General features: G+C 49.8%; 7 protein-coding genes across 7 annotated transcripts; 2 read left to right on the forward strand and 5 right to left on the reverse strand.

The window, feature by feature from the left end:
• Positions 1-82: 82 nt before the first annotated feature.
• N7506_011380 (sugar porter family MFS transporter) lies at positions 83-2,039 on the reverse strand (the record flags this gene model as incomplete). The annotated part of the gene is made up of 6 exons (XM_056960673.1): positions 83-404; positions 451-1,396; positions 1,449-1,679; positions 1,729-1,835; positions 1,892-1,909; positions 1,966-2,039. The coding sequence occupies 6 exons, from the start codon at positions 2,037-2,039 to the stop codon at positions 83-85; spliced, it is 1,698 nt and encodes a 565-aa protein (XP_056806828.1).
• A 1,901-nt stretch (positions 2,040-3,940) lies between these two features.
• N7506_011381 (uncharacterized protein) lies at positions 3,941-4,755 on the forward strand (the record flags this gene model as incomplete). Its single annotated transcript, XM_056960674.1, has 2 exons — positions 3,941-4,295; positions 4,493-4,755. The coding sequence occupies 2 exons, from the start codon at positions 3,941-3,943 to the stop codon at positions 4,753-4,755; spliced, it is 618 nt and encodes a 205-aa protein (XP_056806829.1).
• Positions 4,756-5,305: 550 nt separating this feature from the next.
• N7506_011382 (EGFR-like transmembrane domain-containing protein) lies at positions 5,306-6,290 on the reverse strand (the record flags this gene model as incomplete). Its single annotated transcript, XM_056960675.1, has 2 exons — positions 5,306-5,615; positions 5,683-6,290. 2 exons carry the CDS (start codon positions 6,288-6,290, stop codon positions 5,306-5,308), a joined length of 918 nt encoding a protein of 305 aa, XP_056806830.1.
• Positions 6,291-8,902: 2,612 nt separating this feature from the next.
• N7506_011383 (uncharacterized protein) lies at positions 8,903-11,167 on the reverse strand (the record flags this gene model as incomplete). Its single annotated transcript, XM_056960676.1, has 14 exons — positions 8,903-9,054; positions 9,120-9,191; positions 9,243-9,310; positions 9,365-9,431; positions 9,493-9,569; positions 9,622-9,772; positions 9,827-10,034; positions 10,103-10,201; positions 10,252-10,513; positions 10,568-10,633; positions 10,690-10,779; positions 10,840-10,911; positions 11,000-11,057; positions 11,143-11,167. 14 exons carry the CDS (start codon positions 11,165-11,167, stop codon positions 8,903-8,905), a joined length of 1,467 nt encoding a protein of 488 aa, XP_056806831.1.
• A 675-nt stretch (positions 11,168-11,842) lies between these two features.
• On the reverse strand, positions 11,843-12,783 carry N7506_011384 (DUF846 domain-containing protein; the record flags this gene model as incomplete). The annotated part of the gene is made up of 4 exons (XM_056960677.1): positions 11,843-11,991; positions 12,048-12,334; positions 12,385-12,430; positions 12,486-12,783. The coding sequence occupies 4 exons, from the start codon at positions 12,781-12,783 to the stop codon at positions 11,843-11,845; spliced, it is 780 nt and encodes a 259-aa protein (XP_056806832.1).
• A 947-nt stretch (positions 12,784-13,730) lies between these two features.
• N7506_011385 (HpcH/HpaI aldolase/citrate lyase family protein) lies at positions 13,731-14,797 on the forward strand (the record flags this gene model as incomplete). The annotated part of the gene is made up of 3 exons (XM_056960678.1): positions 13,731-13,770; positions 13,842-14,062; positions 14,111-14,797. 3 exons carry the CDS (start codon positions 13,731-13,733, stop codon positions 14,795-14,797), a joined length of 948 nt encoding a protein of 315 aa, XP_056806833.1.
• A 618-nt stretch (positions 14,798-15,415) lies between these two features.
• Positions 15,416-17,745, reverse strand: N7506_011386 (CCCH zinc finger and SMR domain protein; the record flags this gene model as incomplete). Its single annotated transcript, XM_056960679.1, has 4 exons — positions 15,416-15,968; positions 16,023-16,757; positions 16,816-17,462; positions 17,539-17,745. 4 exons carry the CDS (start codon positions 17,743-17,745, stop codon positions 15,416-15,418), a joined length of 2,142 nt encoding a protein of 713 aa, XP_056806834.1.
• Positions 17,746-18,474: the final 729 nt, after the last annotated feature.

The raw sequence follows: 18,474 nt of genomic DNA on the forward strand, positions 1-18,474 counted from the left end.
ACGAGCGCACATCTTCTAGTAGGCTTCATGAGTCCTTCTTATTATTCACTCGGCTGTTTAGCCAGAATGTGAAGAATCTTGCTTAGTTGCTATCGGAAGCGCTAGCACTGCCTTTACGGTGCTCGACGTGGGTCCCCTTTCCAGTCTCCAAATCACCCGTTGGAGAGACCATCTTGCTCTTCGGTTTGTCAGAAACATAGCTAGCGCGACGCAAATGCTCTTCGGTGTCTTCATAGTTGATAAGCAGTTCGCCGTTCTTGCCATAGCGATGAGGTTCTTGGCGGGCAACCGAAACAACATTAAAGACGCTACTAGTCTTGTGGAAGATGGTATCCATCTCCTCCAGGGATCGGTAGGCGGTTTCGGGATAGAAGAAGTAGATGACAGGGAAAATGAAAGCATTACTTGAAGATGTTAGCTTGGTCCTCAACTCGACTCGGAGAAACTTACATGACCGCGAAGATGATGTAGGTCTTGTACTTGATCGAGTCGAACGCAACAGGGGTGATCATCACGACCATGAAGTTGAAGATCCAGTTACCAGACGTTGCGAGTGCGTTGGCGGGTGCACGGATACGAAGGGGAACCTGGTCAATCATTAGCTTTGCAACCAGATTGGAGCATGCGAGACTTACAATCTCTGCAGGGTACAACCAAGTCATGCCCAGCCAGCCCAGGGCGAAAAAGGTGTTGAACACGAACAAGAAAACGGCGGCGGCGATTCCGGCTTGGCTATTGCCCTCGAAGCTGGTAGTAATAGCCAAGACAGCCATCGAAATTGACATTCCAGCAGCACCGATCAACATTAAAAGGCGGCGACCGACTTTCTCAATAATGAAAATCGGGATCAAAGACGCCAAGAAGTACTCTGTTCCATTGCAGGCAGCCAGAATACGCGAAGTCAACCCGTCCATTCCAATACTTTCGTAGATGGTCGCGGCATAGTACGTGATGAGGTTGATACCAGAAATCTGCTGGAACATCTGATTGACGTAGGCGAGAACCACGCGGTGGAAATGGCGATCTTCATCCATTGTGAACAAGTCACGGAAGCTAACAGCCGAAGCTTCGAGGACAGCATCTTTGATAGCGGAGAACTCAGAGTGGACGTAAGGATCCCTTTCGTCTAGATCCAGAATAGCGGCGAGAACTTCCACGGCTTCCTCCTCGCGACCCTTGAGAATCAACCAACGAGGTGATTCGGGCAATGGCAGGACAAAAATCAAGATTACCAGGGCGAAGGCGTTCTGGAAAGCGATGGGGAATCGCCAGGCAACTGAGCTGGGGTCCAAGAAGGAGAAGCCAAGATCGATCCAGTAACTGATTGTAATTCCAGCGGCGATCAAGGAGCCTTCCAACATGACTAGCTGGCCACGGTGGTGGGACTTGGAGCATTCTTCGCAATTTTAGTATGACACGTTCCTTATAAACGGGGCGTTGATACTCACCGGATTGCCATGTGGGAACAGTGGAAGTGTTCATGCCATTTCCAATACCGGTCACGATGCGGCCGACAATAAGATGGGGCAGAGAATATGCGCAGGCCTGTAGAGTTGCACCGACGATCATGATGATTGAGCCGGTGAAGATAGTCTTGCGGCGACCAAGATAGTTTCCAATCCAAATGCAGAAGATGGCGCCAAAGAAACAGCCCAGGTTATAAGATGCAGTGGTAATTCCTGATGAGTCAGTATATATAGCGAATAGAGCAAGGTGAGGACTTCGTACCTTGTGTTGTGGAATTGGTACTCGTTGAGGAACTTGAATGAGTGGTGTCAATTTCAGGGAAGACTGTGACGAATGAGTTCAAGGTCAATAGACCTCCCATGACGCCCCTGTTGAGTGTAAGTGAAACTGCGATATAATAGCGGTGCGATTGGCAAAGACATACTGGTCATAACCAAATAGTCTATATAGCACTTGGTTAGCTTTTGATATTTCTTGAATAGAAGAGTTCCAGCGTACAAGAAATCAAGGCCAGCAATAATACTGATCATGATGTTGAGGCTCGAGCCTCGAAGTCCAAAATAGGGCTTCATGATGAAACGTAAAAGAGTATAGAAGACAAGCGGTATATCGAAGTGTACGTTCAGGCACACGATATAGACCAGCTATATCTTAGGAAGCGAGTGTAGGAAATCCTATGAAAGAAAAAACCACGCTCCAACGGTACATCCAGGGCAACACACCCTTATGAACCACGCATGCCCCCACCTTCAAATACAGGTTTTAGGGTGCAAATCAGAAGTCAGAGCGAGCAAGACTCCATCTACCAATGAGAAGTAGCGGCAGGGTCGCATTGGTGATGCCTATACAATCGCCGGATCGGGTTCTCGAGCCACTGCAAAGCCGGGAGACCACCAACCCCCGTCCAGGGCCCACCCGGAGTTTGAGCAAATCGGCGTTGGGCAACGCCATGTGAGGCCGCTCGGTTTCCGACCGGTATCGTTAGTTTTCTCGTACGGTAATATCGATGGTCGAGTCTCATCCCGAATGGAGACTATTTGACCGTATCCGGTCAAGACAGGGAGTCAATGACATGAGATCTCGCGTGGTGTTGCCATGTGAGTTGGAGACTTTTTCTGTGGACCGGAATGCCCCAAATCTGGAGATTCTCCATTTCCCCCAGACTCCCCCATTTTTTTTCCCGGGTCTGCGTTACTCCGTAGAGGCTAGTGGGAGTGGAGCTCAGGAGGTAAGGGTACGGAGTACGGAGTACGGCTCGACGTAATGTCCTTTAATACCGCACGGATCGGTCCCACCAATAAGGTATACCATCGGCTTCGCGAGAGACCGAGAAATGGCGTCAAGCTTTCGGGTTCCTCGACGGGAGAAACCTGCTGCGGGAGGGGAGAGGGGACACTCGGCTGTCAAGCCAAGGCCGGTCGATGACATCATCGCATCACTTAGTCTCAACGCAGTTGCGACCTGACTTCCCAACGTTGGAGCTAATCAAGATCAATTAAAATCAACATTGGAACCTTGGAAGATGATGACATGGCACAACCAAGGTCCCGGGAGCTTCGGTTTGTCCCGAGCCATGGGGTTTCTCTTATGGGATGCCCGATTCGGAACCGCGGCTATGTACAGCCCTGGAGAGTACATTTGGTGATGTGACCTATCCTATCTTGATTCTTACCCAAATTCCAGATTAATGTAAGTGTCTGTATAACTATTCTGGGTGTGCAAATATCTGCAAGCGAGAGTCAGAACAGAAATTGAGCAGTCGTAGACTGCAGTACATTGCCGCGCGAGTGCATACCCGATCGGGCGAGTGGAGTATGGATAGGCATGTTTGCCTGTGGCAATACTCCGTACATAGAAGACGGAGTATCGAGTACAGGGTACTCCGTACCGAGTACTATGCCTCTAGCTGCATAGGAGTCTCATTTGAAAGTAAAATGAATTGAGCAAAAATCCTGACCCTCTCAAAAAGAACCTCGTCACCAACCCGAACAGGCTGAACACTAAAGTGATACCTACCTACTACGTAGTGTTGGTCCACCCGGAGAAGCACCCAATCAATCTTAATACATATGGATTATGGAAGTTCCAAGCAAATAAACGAATATCAGCGCCTGCTTATCCTCTTGGTTTGTGATGTTCCAGAGAATGCATGCATCAAACATGCATCAAAGCACCTGCCCAGGTGCATCTCACAGGCACCTGGGCAAAACAATCTTTTTACGTAAGGCCACCAAGTTGGCCCCGGGGCTGATAGTCTTCTCTTTTCCTCACCCAGGTACAAAATTGAAAAATTTATCTTAATTTATCTCCACATAGTGAGCGATTCGAGTTCAGGGAAGGCATACGGGCCTGACATTGACCTGATTCCCAGAAATGTAAGACAGAACTGATTCTTACTGTGCCTCTCGATTGTGAGCCTAACCAAACCCCAGACCCCCAAGACCCCCGGACCCACAATTCCTCCTTCCACACGATGTCATTCTACACAGTTACCAAGATCATCCTCTTTCTCGCACTCTGGGGAGCTGGAGGGTTCGCCCATATGCAGATGAGCAAGCCGCTTCCCATTCGAAGTCCTCTGGACTTATATCCCACCGGGCCTGTGGACTACGGTTATACCAACCCATTGAATGCGTCCGGGAAAAATTATCCTTGTAAAGGGTACGAAAAGGATCCTTTTTTCTCTCGGGCATTCTATGTCCCGGAGTCGTCATACGAAACCAAGATTCAAGGACATGCACCACATGGAGGAGGCTCTTGCCAGCTTTCGCTGAGCTATGACCAAGGTCGGAGCTTCAGAGTCATTCAATCCATGATAGGAGGATGTGGTTCCAACAAAACATGGCCATTTGAAATCCCACGGGAGGCCCCCCTGGGGAAGCGTTGTTTGCTTGGACTTGGTTCAACAGAATTGGAAACCGCGAGATGTATATGAACTGCGCCATGGTCACTATTGGTGATGCTCCCGGCAGTTTGAATGACAACAAAAACGTCACAACCCCTCCGAAGTTTGAGTCTCTGCCAGAGATCTTTATCGCAAACATCAATGGTGAAGGGAAATGCGTTACTTTCGAGGAACAAGACGTTAGCTTCCCTCTTCCGGGTCCCAAGGTCATTGGGAAGTCTGATTCCAAGGGATACAATTGCACTGAAGATGCTGCATTTCTGGACAAGAGTCCAACTAAGCAAGATCCCAATCCTAAGAACAACTCAGGCCAGATATCGCTGCATGTGTCCGACCTCAAACTACAAATAATCCCCATACTTTTCTGTTTGCTGCTAAATTAGGCCAATTCACTGCCTGGTCCTGAAGACATTTCTTGTGGTGGTTTATTGGGTCTTGGATTCGTCAGGTAAAAGTGAATATCAGGCGAGTTCTGATGGGTTCAATGTTGGCTGCTTTGAAGGAACAGCAGATTTTTCGACTATATGCCAAGTATGCCCCTGCATGAAAGCCCAGTGCGTTTGGAGTTATAGATGAGATTCGAATCGCCAAGAATAAATAATTGATTGTGAGAGTGATACTGGTGATATCTAAATGCCTTGGATAAGACATTTCCCTACAAGAACTGCATTCCACCCAAAGAAACAGAACTCTGTTCATTCTTGATGGTTTAGATGAAGTAGCGATCTACCCGGAGAGCCATAGCAAACTATCCGAATTTTTGATGAGGCTCCCGGACGATCCCATGTTATCAGCACATCACGCCCAGATGCGAGGATCCCAGGTGCGGTGGAAAGAATCGATTTGGAGTCAGGTATTACACGTATATACAAATTGCTAACTCATAATACCTATCAATGAACAATCCACACAAACCTCACGGCCGAGGCCTCATCACCGCCGATTTCTTCCGAGTCCGTCCATTTCATACACCTGGGCCACATTGGCATCTAACTCCTGTATCGGGTCTGGTCTGTGTGCTCCATGCACACCGAGCCCGTAGCTCTGACCCGACACCCATTCCTGATGCGACATATCCTCGTCCCGGATACTATTCGAGTGAATTTCTGAAACAGGTCGTCCGTTTTCTGAGGGTATTCCGGGGGAGAGCGAGGGCGGGCTGATGCCTGCTGAGGAATTTGACATGTGTTTCAGATCCTTTCTCCCCCTATTGTCGTGCCGGCGGGGCTGGAAAATTCCGAGTCTAAAACAACGCAATGAAATATCAGTCAATGAACTTGGATCACTCCAATCCACGAGGAGACTGATACATACCAAAGGACGGTGATGCCGGGCCTGGATACATCCTCCCATGCTCGCCCTCGACAACAGACGACGTATTTCGATGTCCACTCATAGCAGCGGCCTTCTTATTCCTTCCCCGGACGAAAAACCAGACGAGCGCTCCGATAATAGCCAGCGCCGCAACAGCCCCAACCACAATTCCCGCAATCGCGCCGCCGGATAACTCATCGTCAGCGGCTGCGCCCTCATCCTGGAACAGGGCGAATTGACCCGGACGGGACGTGCTCCACGCAGCAGGAAGTAAATCATCGTCGGGACACCCTGTCTGGTCTGGGTTTTTGCAGGGATCGCTCGCGCAGCAGCCCATGAAGGGTGGATTTGCCCCGGCGCAGGTAAACCATTTTCCGCCGTCGATGCACGCGTTCGGTGGGATTTCTTCATGAATAGAGGGGTCATAGGAGGCGTAATAGAGGTAGGGCTCTGGACATGGCGAGGTGCTGTTTGCGTCGACGTTTCTGCATGGGTCCTGAGAGCAGCAGCCGACGAACTGAGGCTCGTCTGGGCACACATACCAAGCGCCGCCTTTCGGGCAGCTGAAGTGGTTGGAGCTCGAGTTCAAGTTCGAGTTCGACATTATGATTACAGTTATATTCTGTTTTGATAAAGACCATTCGATTTCGCGACAAAAAGAACTTCGGAATGGGGCAATAGACGAAACGTGAGATCTGCAATTCAGAACCCTTAGGGGTCCAAGAAAACTTAGGAGGCCCAAAATGTGGGAATTTCCTAATAATCAGACGACTTGTGCTCAATAGAGCTGACTTTGGCTGAGAGCTTGGCTGGGGGTTGCACCTCGAACTGGTGTTGGAGCTAGTGTAAGGCTCCTCGAGGCAAGCGAATTTTGCGCGTCTTTGATTGGCGTGTCTAATGCAAGATTCTAGGTAAAGAGATCAAAACTGCTGTGCACTGACAGATGCGCTGTTAGCGCAGAAACAGGCTTGGGGGCCGCATCTCCTGCTCCGAAGGCTGATGACCAGGGGGAACGGCATTTCAGGGCATGACCAGCAACGACGGACGCTCGTACGGAGTATGGATAGATCGATTCAGCTCTGAGGCACGTAGCAACCTTAAGAATCATCTTCCTCAAATACGGAGTATAATGTTCCGGGTTCGTGATCCCACTTTCGGCATCCAACCCCCAACCTGAGCCCAATCTGAGCCCATAAGGTCAACAAAGCGGGGGTAAGATCGCGTCTTGGCTGCATTAGTGGACATCATATCTGTCATATGGCAGAAATGGCCAATCATTCGCAGCGGAACAGAATCATATACATGTGGATAGCGTTAGTCGCGAACCCTTGCTTCGACTTCTGTTCAGGGTCCATGATATAACTAAGGTAACGGCGGCGTGACGCACGCCAGCCATTAACGTAACTCACATGCGAGCCGCCCACACAAGCAAGCCGCCCACCTAAAAACACAAAGCAAATGTCATTTTCTATTCCTCTGCATTTCAGCCGCCATTCTTTGTATTTGCTCGGTTTTTAGCGTATATTCTCCTCTTTACACGAGAATTGATTTATCAAGACTTCAAGCTACTGAAGTTAATGAATCATTATATTACCATAAAAAACAGCATAATTTAGATGTTGAAGCTAGACATGTACGGAGTATATACCTAATGAAGTGGGAAGAGCGCGCTGGCGGTCTGACATCGCAGACAAGACGACGAGGGTGCTCAGTGCTCGGCGGGAACAGGGAGGCATGCAAAGCCCTAGAACGGCCGGATTAGGAAGTAGGTGCTATTTTGCCAGAGAGGTGTAAGATCCTCCATTGCTATGCTATGGAAACGGGGCTAGAAATAGCCCAGGGGTGCCTAAGGCACAGGTGGGAGATGCGGCGCGGTTTCCCCATTACACTAGGTATCTCTGCCATCATCCATTGCTCTATTTTCATATTCTACCGCCTGAGGTATTGTATGAAAAGCAACAGAAGTAAGAGCCAAAATTAGATGCCAAGGCTTGACGAGCCTCTTTCAGGGCTATGTAGTGTCCAGCCCCCCTCAGCTCTCAGTGCGTACAGCCTACACACACCTGGCAGTCTTTCAATCTCCTTCCAAGGTTTGTACCAGTGAGGCTTATTATCTACACCAACGCACGGGGTCCTCTATACACTTGAGACTCTTCTCGCCCAGTCACACTTCTCGAAATCCTAAATGAAAATCGAAGGGTTGCAGTCAATATGGAGCAGGCTGAGGCTTTCTCAAAAATACCACAAATGCCGCTGGAGACGGAAGCGGTAGTGCGCAACAATATCCAGTCCTGTCTTTGCGACATCGTGGAGCCTATCGCTGGAACAACGGTAGCTACCTTAAAGTAACAACTGTATCAGTGTTAAGGCCAATGGCCGAATATGGCTAATCGCCGCCCCGGCCCCGCCGGAGGGCCTCGCCAACAGCCCCACAACCCGGTGCAAACCTTTCCGGCCAACGGCAACGCACCGACTGGGCGCAACAACAATGAAAGACAAGGTCACCAAATCAATGTAGACAGAATTGGGATTTGAATAATATCCATTTGTATCCTATCAATATTGTTGGCGCCAGTGGATGCCAGGCTTGTGATGCTCTTCGCAAGTTAGACAGCGTAGTTCTAGCTCTCTCTCTCCCTCCTCCCTCTCTCCTCTCCTGGTCTCACAATACATTATTCTATCGTACACGTCTGTTCTCCTCGAAAAAGATCACTAATTCCCCATACTCGTTTTCGTCGCAGACTGACTCTACACACTGGGACACTGGGAAAAAAAGACTGGAAAAAGCTTCAACTATCTGCCGTACATCTGCTATAGCCACGAGTTAGCTGGTGTACGATTATCTTAGGTACAATTTCAAGAGTCGTCCGGCTTTTTACCGGTCTTTTTTCCAAGTATCCAGATTTTCATAAGTAAAAACTCTACAAGTATGGAAGAAATCGCTTAAATCGATGTTGTATTGCGATAACTTTGCAGTTAAATCACAACAAGTGTTAGGAAATCACCAGACCTAGCTCCCGTACCAGCCGCTGGCCACGAAATCGCCACACAGCCAAGTGAAATCCTAACTAACATGATAAGACCTTATGAAGAAATATTGAAGTAGAGCATATCCTGCAGCCTAGGGCCACCATGCCCATCTCAAAGCGGGATAGCAAGAGTTCGAACTACGGTTGCAATCCAAGTCTCTGCCTCACCCATATTCAGCCGCGTTGTTTACCAACGGTCGTCCTGGTCACGACGCTGGAAGTGCTCGGCATCATCGACAGCTCCGTGAGGAGGGGAACCAGCTGGGGAGAAAGAAGGCTGGTCGGCTTCCTCTTCTTTCTCTGCCACGGGCTGGCGGCAACGTTTGATGGTATGGCCCACTATTTATGCGTAAGTAATGTGTAAGGAGACGTCTTTAGAGACCATAGAGTTCTGGTTGACTTACTCTCTCCGCAGTTGTTGCACTTGACTTTCGACCAGTCCTTTGGCTCGGGGCAGTCGCGTGCGGCATGACCAGCTAGCAATAATTAGATCCGGCTTCAAAAGAGAGGAGCAAGGTATAACTTACGCTGATCGCAATTGCGGCACAACATGACACGGGGCTGATCACAGTCACGCGCCATATGATCCTCCGATCTGCATATATGTTAAACCAAATGGCCCCAAGGTCTCAGGCATAGAATGACTTACCCGCAGTTGTGGCAGGTGCGAGGGCCACGATCAGCGACGTTGGGGCAATCCTTGGCGTAGTGACCCTCTTTCAAAAACTCCAAATTAGCAAAGACCTTGCGAAACTTTCAGCCACGGTATTGACATACGTTCGTTGCACTTGCGGCATTCGACGCCTTCAGCAGATCGAGGCTCAGTGCAGTCGGCCGCGAGATGATCTCCAGATCTACTCTGATTCAGTGCTATGATCCTCAATCTTGGGGTCCTTGGGAACATACCCGCAGTTTCGGCATCCATGCTTGTACTTGCGCTTGACCTTGCAGTCACGCACACGATGGCCAACCTCCTCGCAGTTGGAACACTTGATCTCCACACGATCCTCTATTTCCGCACGCTCCTCCTTGCAACTCTTCCTGATATGTCCCAGCTCTGAAATCCATATTAGCAATGATGTAGTTTACTTCGTCCAGTCTTGATTCTCACCTCCGCAGTTAAGACACTTTGGGATCTTGCGGTCAAAGGGGAAGCCAGCATTGGCCAGGCGTTCGAGATTCTCGTCGGGGTCGGAAGGCCAACGCTCTCGGAGCTTGCCGCGGGATGCCTTGCCGCTGAAGTAAAGTCCAACGACGTACTCGCGGTCCAATTTTCCTTGCAGGTCAATGAGACTCATCACGTCATCCACTTCCTTCTCCTATCATTCAAACTCATCGATCAGCCTTGAACTTTGGGGTAGAGAGAAAACATGGATGGAAGGCTTACCAGGGCGATAATGTGGATCTTGAAAGCCTCCTCGCGCATCTTCTTCTCAATATCGGCGAAGGTCTCCTCGGGGGATGCCTTGGAGTAGATCTTCAGTGCCTGTGTCAAAGTGAGCAAAGGCCAAATCCGAATTTACCAGGGCACATTACCTCACGGAAATCATCGAGATCCCGTTCATCACTAGCCTGCTTCATTGCAGCCCAAGCCTCCACAGGAAGCATGTCTGCAACATGATTAAGATCGAACTTCCGGTTCTCGGTACATTCGATAGTCTTGTGACCTTCGCCAAGACAGTTCTTGCAGATGTCGGGGGGACGCTCAGGGCATTCAGCAGCAGGATGACCCTCCTTCTCGCAGATACGGCAGGTGCCCTTGAAAATTCGCGGCTGAGTACAATCGGCCTTGGAATGGCTGTGTTGGAAACTGTGTTAGCAAGTTTGAAGAGCATTGTCTAGTTGAACTCACCCTTCCTCGCCGCAGTTGAAGCAAGCGCCCATCTTACGGGGCTCAGTGCAATCGGCCTTGCTGTGACTGTGGGGTACAAAATTGTCAGCAGAATAACGATACGACAAGAGAAGAGAACATACCCAATCTCGCCGCAGTTGAAACAAGCGCGGTCATCGCCGCCGCCGCCATAGCCTGCGCCAGACTCATCTCCATAGGAGGCACCGTAGGAGCTGTGTTGCAAAGGAATCATGTTAACTCGAAGAGATATAATTGGCTCTGGCAAGACTTACTCATTGCCCTTGGAACGAAGAGGCACAGAGTCGTTGGGGCACTGACGAGTCATGTGGCCGGATTCACCACAGCTGTAACAATTAGTGACCCGGGTATGCCTATGCCGAAGTTTCTCTCTCGAATCCCGAGGAAGGCCATGGAGATAGAAGGGCTACTCACTTTCCGCAGGCAAAGCCATCGTCAGCTGCATCAAAGGCGCGTGTGTTTTCACGGCCACCTGTCAATGGTTAAACCAGTTCATGGAAGGCAGAACCAATGGACCATTCAAGGTTGTCATTGATCATATCAACGATAGGACTTACGAGGAGGATCCACCCATTCATCCATGATGGAGAATAGACAGCTAAAGCAATGTCGAGTCAGTCGAAGTGCCACAAAGGAAAAGATAGACGAGGTCCAAAGTGTTCGCGAAGTTCATCAACAGAAGATGTCTTGGTAGGAGCGATCCCAATGAGAGAGACGAGAAGTCTGGGGAGAACGTCTGGGGAGATAATGGTGGATGGGGAAACAGAGGCAGGGGAAACAGAGGCAGTTCAATATTTACATGAGATATCATAAGCTCGGGTAGTCCCAGACCTCTGAGGAAGATGGAATTGGATGATATGGCGACTTACTGATCGAAATAGTGATGAAGCTGTAGTGAACGAACGTGTGGTGAAAAGGAAAAGGGAAAGGGAAAGAAAGGGAAGAGGAAGAAGGAAGGGAAGAAGTGAAAGGAAAGGCGCGTGGGCGAGAGACAATCTCTACGGGGAAGGCACCCGCTCTTCTTCACAACCTGAGCGTCAAGGCACACCTTTCTTTTTGGCTGGGTCTCTTTGTGACCAACCCTCTTATATTGTCTCTTGTAGACTGTAGATCAGAGTTCGCACCGGAGATAGTAGATTGCAGGAATTGTGCATGCATTTGAGTAAGGTATCCAAACACTCCGCTAGAGTTACAGTTCAAAGTACAGATCATGAAATTGATCCAAGAATTGCACACACCATTCAATCAATATCGTGATTACCGGAAAAGTCTGCCCAGCAGACCACCGGCAAGGTTGTTGACGATACCACCACCCAAAGCTGAACTGGCGTATGTAGAGGCCTGTCCAAACTTATCACAGCGGGAGAAAGCCATGGTGTTTGTGATGGTCAGAATGAGAGCGATAACTAGAATCCAATATCAGTATTAAAGCACCAGATGTATCCATCGAGCGGAGACTTACCAATCAGACTCAGCCAGATCACACTTGATAGCTTGATAATGGCCAGAATAGCCAAACCTACCCACAAGGCCGGTGTAATATACAAACTCAACCAGAAGAACCGCTTATCGGTGGCTGTCACGGTGCGCACATTGGGGTCGGAGGATTCGAAGACCCACTGCGAGTCCCCGGTAGAGGTGTCGACCTCGTTCCACCAACGCAGGCCTACCAAGCGACGCCCGGCAATGTTTTTGAGGTAGTAGAAGTCCGCAGAGAGGAGGAGAAGAGTAAGGATAAACACGAGGACACTAGATCATGTTAGTTTCACGAAGGTGCGGGCAATCTGGCAGGCGCATACAAGTCTTTGATAAAGAGAACACCAAAGAGGTACATCAAAAGGGCACCTGGGGAATTCATCAGTCAATGCCGTCCTTATGGCTGAGGAGAGGGGATACAAACCGATACGAATGCCCAAGAAGACAAGTAGCGTGATCGGATGCGCACTTAGGCGCCAGTTAAGGTCGCCTTGGACTGGGTTCTGGTCCATGCTGTTTGTGACTGAGCCGGTAGAGTAACGGAATAAGCCCTTGTCTGGGAACTCCTCTGGATCAGAAGATCTAAGCAGCTTTGATTTGAGGAAGGAGCGGTTGTGTTGGTTCCATAGTGGTCGCGACACGGGATGGAGCGGTAGAATCTGGCAGAATAATTGGAGATGACGCTCCACCTGCGCACGTTCCGAAGCATGACATTCCCGCATTTTCCTATGTTAGAACTCCGCCAGTCTCATATCTCCAGGGTCTTGCCTTCTTCTAGTACATAATGTAGCGCAAGCTACTGCTACTTTAAGACTGCAAGCCCACTGAGAGCATGCGCCTATGTTACATGTCTACCATCTCGTCAAGCCAAACCTGAGACTACACATGCTCGTTTTCAATTGAAGTACGAAGGCATCTCTCTCGTGCATCTGAAGTGGATAAGAACCTTGGAACTACTGTACAAAGCCACCGTCTTCGGAATTTAACTTGACTTGGCCCAGATGTTGACTGGGTCTTTTGAAGAAGCTCCCAGAGGACTAGGGGTTCTGTTATCACGCTGGACAATGATTTCTGGCAGTGCCCTGCAGATCTCGGGGGCATTCACCCTCGCGTATGTTCCCGCATGATTTGGGCAGGGTTTTGCCAGTGTCGAGTTAAAGGCTACTTTCAAGGCCAGGAGGTAGGGCCATATCCCGTGGACGAACTCACCTCATCATAGCACACCGCGAGGCCATTAATCACCTCCCGAGGTCTCTTTTGAATTTTGAACCCATTTCATAGTTAAGCCCGTTCATATGTGGACCTAGCGACAGTTATCTCAAAACGTACCTAGGTAATCGCCTGCACATCACCATGTTGAAGGTTCGATATATCTTCGTTTACCCGTGGAGGTGGTAGCATTCCAAGGTTGAGAGCCGCAAACAATTGTAGCCATGAACCTTGGAAATCATTAGGTAGCCTTGAGACAAAAAATCTCGAATTTATAGCCAAATCCCCGAGAAAAGGCACATCGAGTGCATACGAAGGTCTTGCCCCGACCTTTGGTGGAGCACAGCTGAGCGGCTCTATTGATAGCCGAGTCGGCTTCTTCCCCGGAATGAAGTCACCTTAAAACACCCCAATTCCCCAAACTACTACCAGACACCACAACATACATACAAACGACATTATGGCAGCTCGTAATACTCTGCGTCGCTCTCTCCTATATGGTAATACCTCAGCTCCAATTTTACCCCCCTTGCAAGCTCCAAGCTTCCTACCAGAGCTGACCACCAAACAGTCCCGGGATCCTCCCAACGCTTCCTAGACAAGTCCCGCTCATTAAGAGCCGACTGTCTCACCTACGATCTAGAGGACAGCGTGACCCCGCACATGAAAGCAGAGGCCCGCAACCTCGTGCGAAGAGCAATTGACCAACCTTCGCCATCAGGGATCCGCGAACGAGCCGTGCGGATTAACTCCGTAGACAGCGGGCTCGCACTAGGCGATCTGACCGAAGTGGTAAGTTGCTCCTGTGTATTATCCAAGAGCACCCGCTAAAGCCATCAGCTTAAATCGCCGAACTTGACTACAATCGTCATTCCCAAGGTCAACTCGGCCTCTGATTTGACATTCGTTACGGATGTCGTGAACCATACACTTGCGCAGCAAGATAGAACTCCTATCTCGCTTTTGGCGCTGGTAGAGTCAGCCAAGTCTCTCACGAACCTTTCTCAGATCTGTGCCGCCTCGCCCCTGCTACAGGGTTTGATTTTCGCGGCCGAGGACTTCGCTTTGGATTTGAGTATCACGCGAACACCCTCGTTGACGGAGTTTTTGTTTGCGCGATCTGCGATCGCGACTGCGGCGCGAGCCGCCAACCTGCCTTCGACTATTGACCTCGTTTGTACCGCCTACAAGTCTGAGAAGGGCGATGGGCCGCCTGCTGTTTTGCAGGAGGAATGTCGTGATGGCAGACGGTTAGGTTTCAATGGTAAGCAGTGTATCCATCCAACTCAGGCGAAGGTTGCGGATGAAATCTTCGGGCCGGATGCTGGGGAGACGGAGTGGGCTATGCGGGTTGTCATTGCGGATGAGAAGGCTGCTAAGGCAGGACGAGGTGCTTGGACTCTTGATGGAAAGATGATTGATGTTCCCGTTGCGCATAAGGCTAGGGCTATTGTCAAGAAGGCGCAGGCTTGTGGGGTTGATATTGACGCTCTGAGGGGGGAATGGGAACATCAGGAGCCAGAATAGGAATCGCATAGCGCTACTTCTTATTGCAACATACCATATAAAATGAAGAACCTTGGAATGAGTTCCAAGGTTTACGGGAATATCCATGGATGTTAAACAAGCCTTTAAGATCACAAGTTGTGTAAGCCAACTGAAGTGCCGAGGTCTTCCCAGGCTGTTTTTTTTTGGCGTATTTTTTTGTAGCTTCTCTCCATTTGGTACATCGTGAATCAACAACCTGAGAGCCAAGTAGATACCTACAGTAGATGTTGACTGTTCGCTGATGTCGAGAGTTCTATGTGAATGTTTCGTGTACGGGCTGACCTATGTTTCGAGAAAAGGAGACATTGACGCCAAATTGAGGGGAGAAATGTACTGATGTATATTGCATTTTCTCGCTTTGCTAACTCTAAAAGTCAAGTCCTAGCAAATCCAGCGGTATCGAAGCCGCAGAACTGAGCAATCAAGGATAGACCCCAGGTGTAGTTCCAAATGAAACCCCGGAGTCTATGTTGTGCTTGACTCACAAATAGCCACAAGGAAGAATGTATCCCAAAGGTTCAAAAAACTAAAAGTACTGATGGGTATCATGCCGCTTTGACGCAATGATCGAGTCGAATGGCATGCCAGGCCGTTGGTTTAAGTCTCTATGTCCTCGCGCTTGAGGAGTTGAACTTTGCCCATTGTTAGGGTAGGAGGTTCGCCAGCGTTAGCCTCCGTCGAATCACTAGCCAGCTCCTTGGCTAGTGACTTGTCATAACTGGTGGGGTCGATGCCGAGGATGCCTCCGACATAGCCGCCTCGTTCACCAGGTACGCTGAATTCTCGGAAGAGATAGCGCCATTCGTTGAGCCATGCCTTGACGGCCTTGCCGATTTTGTCTTTGCCGTTCTTCGAGTGGTGGCCGGTGCCTGTGATGGCATAGACCACCCGCAAGCCTTCTCTGGCATGCTTGAGAAGGATCTTCTCCAAATATTCAATGGCTTCTTCGGGGTGAAGCCCGTGCAGATCGATGTAGAGTTCCTCTGCATTTTCATCCAAGCCTTTGTGGGAAAGATGCTGGTTGCGTTCTTCATAGAGCTGACGAGCAGCTTCGCGGTGACATCTGCGCATCGCATCGTTTTCTGCCTGGCCGCGCAAAGATAGTGCCTTCGCAGCTCGGGCGTCATTCCGGTTCCATGCTTGAGCGGCGCTAAGAACTTTGCGTTAGAAGAAGAACGAAAGAGAAGTAGAATTGGAAACTCACCTTTGAAGGAACTTATTTCTCACAGTTCCATGACGAATAGCCTCAGTTCGATACTTGATGTATTGCTGGTTGGCACGTGTTCCCGTCTCAAGCCAAGGAATATTTTGCGGGGCCTGGATGGACTGAGCTGCTGCACTGTTTTCGCGACTCTTGGTATCTTTGTTTTTGACGCCCGACTTGGATTTTCCCGGGACAGGGGACGGGGTCATTCGAACCACATCAGCAAGAGATGAAGGAAGATTCTCTTTGTTCAAGCTTGTATCACGGGTATTGTGCCCGCCTCGTTTGCCATGGTGCTTCTTTCCGGCATTTTTTGCTTGCACCGCGGCGAGAGTTGGAAAAGCATCTTGATCGTCTACTGACAGTGCCGTGGGATTTAGTTCCCGATTTTGGTGGCGACTCGTTGGCCGAGAGTTCGGACGTCCAAGGTGGGTGGCACTTCCGTTTCTTTTGCTCATCCCAGGAAGTAAACCTGGAGGGGCGTACTTGGAGGTCTGGTAGGCGGAAAGGTGAGAAGGATACCGACCGACATACTGATTTCCCCATTGATCCCCGTTTTCTGCGGCTTGCAGAGGTGGGAACGCCTCGGAGCCGCTGTCTACTTGGAATGGAGAGCCGTTTGCTGGTGAAGCTGGTCGACTGCCACCGGTGACACTAAGGTTTCCAATGAGTGCTGAAGGATCGTGCGAGAATGGGCAGCCATCACCGGCTAGGCAGTTGCCCATGACCCAATATCTATATCGAATTTTGTTAGCCCATGAAAACATCGCACGTCTGATACCAAGGTACTCACTTGCACACATGGGTGGTAAGGTCATGACTGAATCGGCAGTCTGCTCGAAGACATTGTCCAGTAGACAACCAGTATTTGCAAACTACTGGGCTGCGACTGCTACCCAATGGCGTGACGGGGCGAACGTGCTCCATGGCCATGGATTTTCCAACCAGGACACGGCCGTCATCTTGCTGTTTTGAGATTGCCTCGGCTTCTATGTCTTGCGAAAGAGAGGCAATTGTTGCACCAAGATCATAGCTGTTTGCTTCGAGTGCTGCTTCTATTTCATCGTTTGATCGCTTGTCGCCCAAGACTGTGCGCAAGATATCATGGGGGCTCATGTCTGGAACGAACTCGACCGCAGTAGCGCTGAGGGCTCCTGGGGTGCTGACTCCGCCTGCGGACGAGGTTGTACTATTGGCGTCATCTGCGACCAGCCAATCAATATTGTTGTCGCCTCCAAGGTCTCCATAGTAGTCAGAGATCTGACTCTGGTCTGAGAATTCGTATGCATTTAGATTTGGAGAATGAGGAATCGGCTGTGCGAGAGCAAGTCGAGGGGACGGCCGTGGGGAGGTAAATGGCGATACGGTGGATGAGAGCGGTGGTCGTGCAAATGCCCCACGGGGGGCTTTGCATCCACGAGGCGCTCCCGGGGCTAGTCCCTAGAGTTGGGTGGGGAGATAGCGGTGTGGCGGACCGGGCCATCTGCCAAGGAGCAGGTGAAGAGCGACGAATTACGGTGTGTCGAGCAGGAGGTGATGCATCTGGTATGTTGCGATTTCGATGGCGCCAGAGGATGTCCAGCACTGCGTTCTCCAAGGGCGTGCCTGATAGACTGGTTTCCGCGCGCAAGAAATCCTCCACTTTCTCAACCTGCTCTTCCTCATCCAGTGCCTGATCCTGCAGGATTTGGAGACATTTCTCGAGGAGGTCGTCGGACACCATGATGTCTATTGCCGCGCGTCGGTGAAGAGATCGAGGGAGCAAAGACCCAGGCGGGGTAAAAGTGAGTTCAAGTTAGCGCTCAAACGCAAGAAATCAAATGACAGTTGATGTATAAGATGCAAAGTTATAAGAGCTGGGTCAAGGTTGGATCGGGGCTGGATCCAAGTTAACGACCCATGTTCTGGGGTGAAGAGGTGTGGAGGTCGAGTAGGGGGGTGAACAGAGAGTTATATGGCGCAAGGCACGAAGTCGCGGAAGGGATATGATTGAACCGAGAGTTACATCGCAGCGCCAGAGAAATGCACAGTGGTGAAAGGTGAGATCCAAACAAAGGAGGGGGAGGCGGAGACGATCAACACTGGGGATCACGCTTATCTCTCCGGAGCTCTTTCTGGTCATTCAAGCTCGCTGCTTGTAGAGATGGATTTCCTACATTTAGCCTCTATATCGACTACAAAATAATATTTAATTATTCACTCTTATTAGAATAAATTAATATAACATAAAAAACATAACTAGTATTTTCTGCACTTAGCATGTTGGGCAATAAGTACTCTGTTCCAGTAAGCTCTACTTGTACACAGTTAACTCTAGGAACACCCAAACAGGCCATAACTATAATACCCTGCACCTGTAGGTACCATATAAACTTCCATGCACAGAAAGGTCAAAGTGTCAAAGTACAGCAATAAATCAAGTCGATCGACGCGAACAGAAACCGTAGATCGG

Source organism: Penicillium brevicompactum (genome assembly GCF_028827555.1).
Source record: "Penicillium brevicompactum strain IBT 35665 chromosome Unknown utg000007l_segment0_segment0, whole genome shotgun sequence".
In the NCBI taxonomy this organism is placed as follows: Eukaryota; Fungi; Ascomycota; class Eurotiomycetes; order Eurotiales; family Aspergillaceae; genus Penicillium; species Penicillium brevicompactum.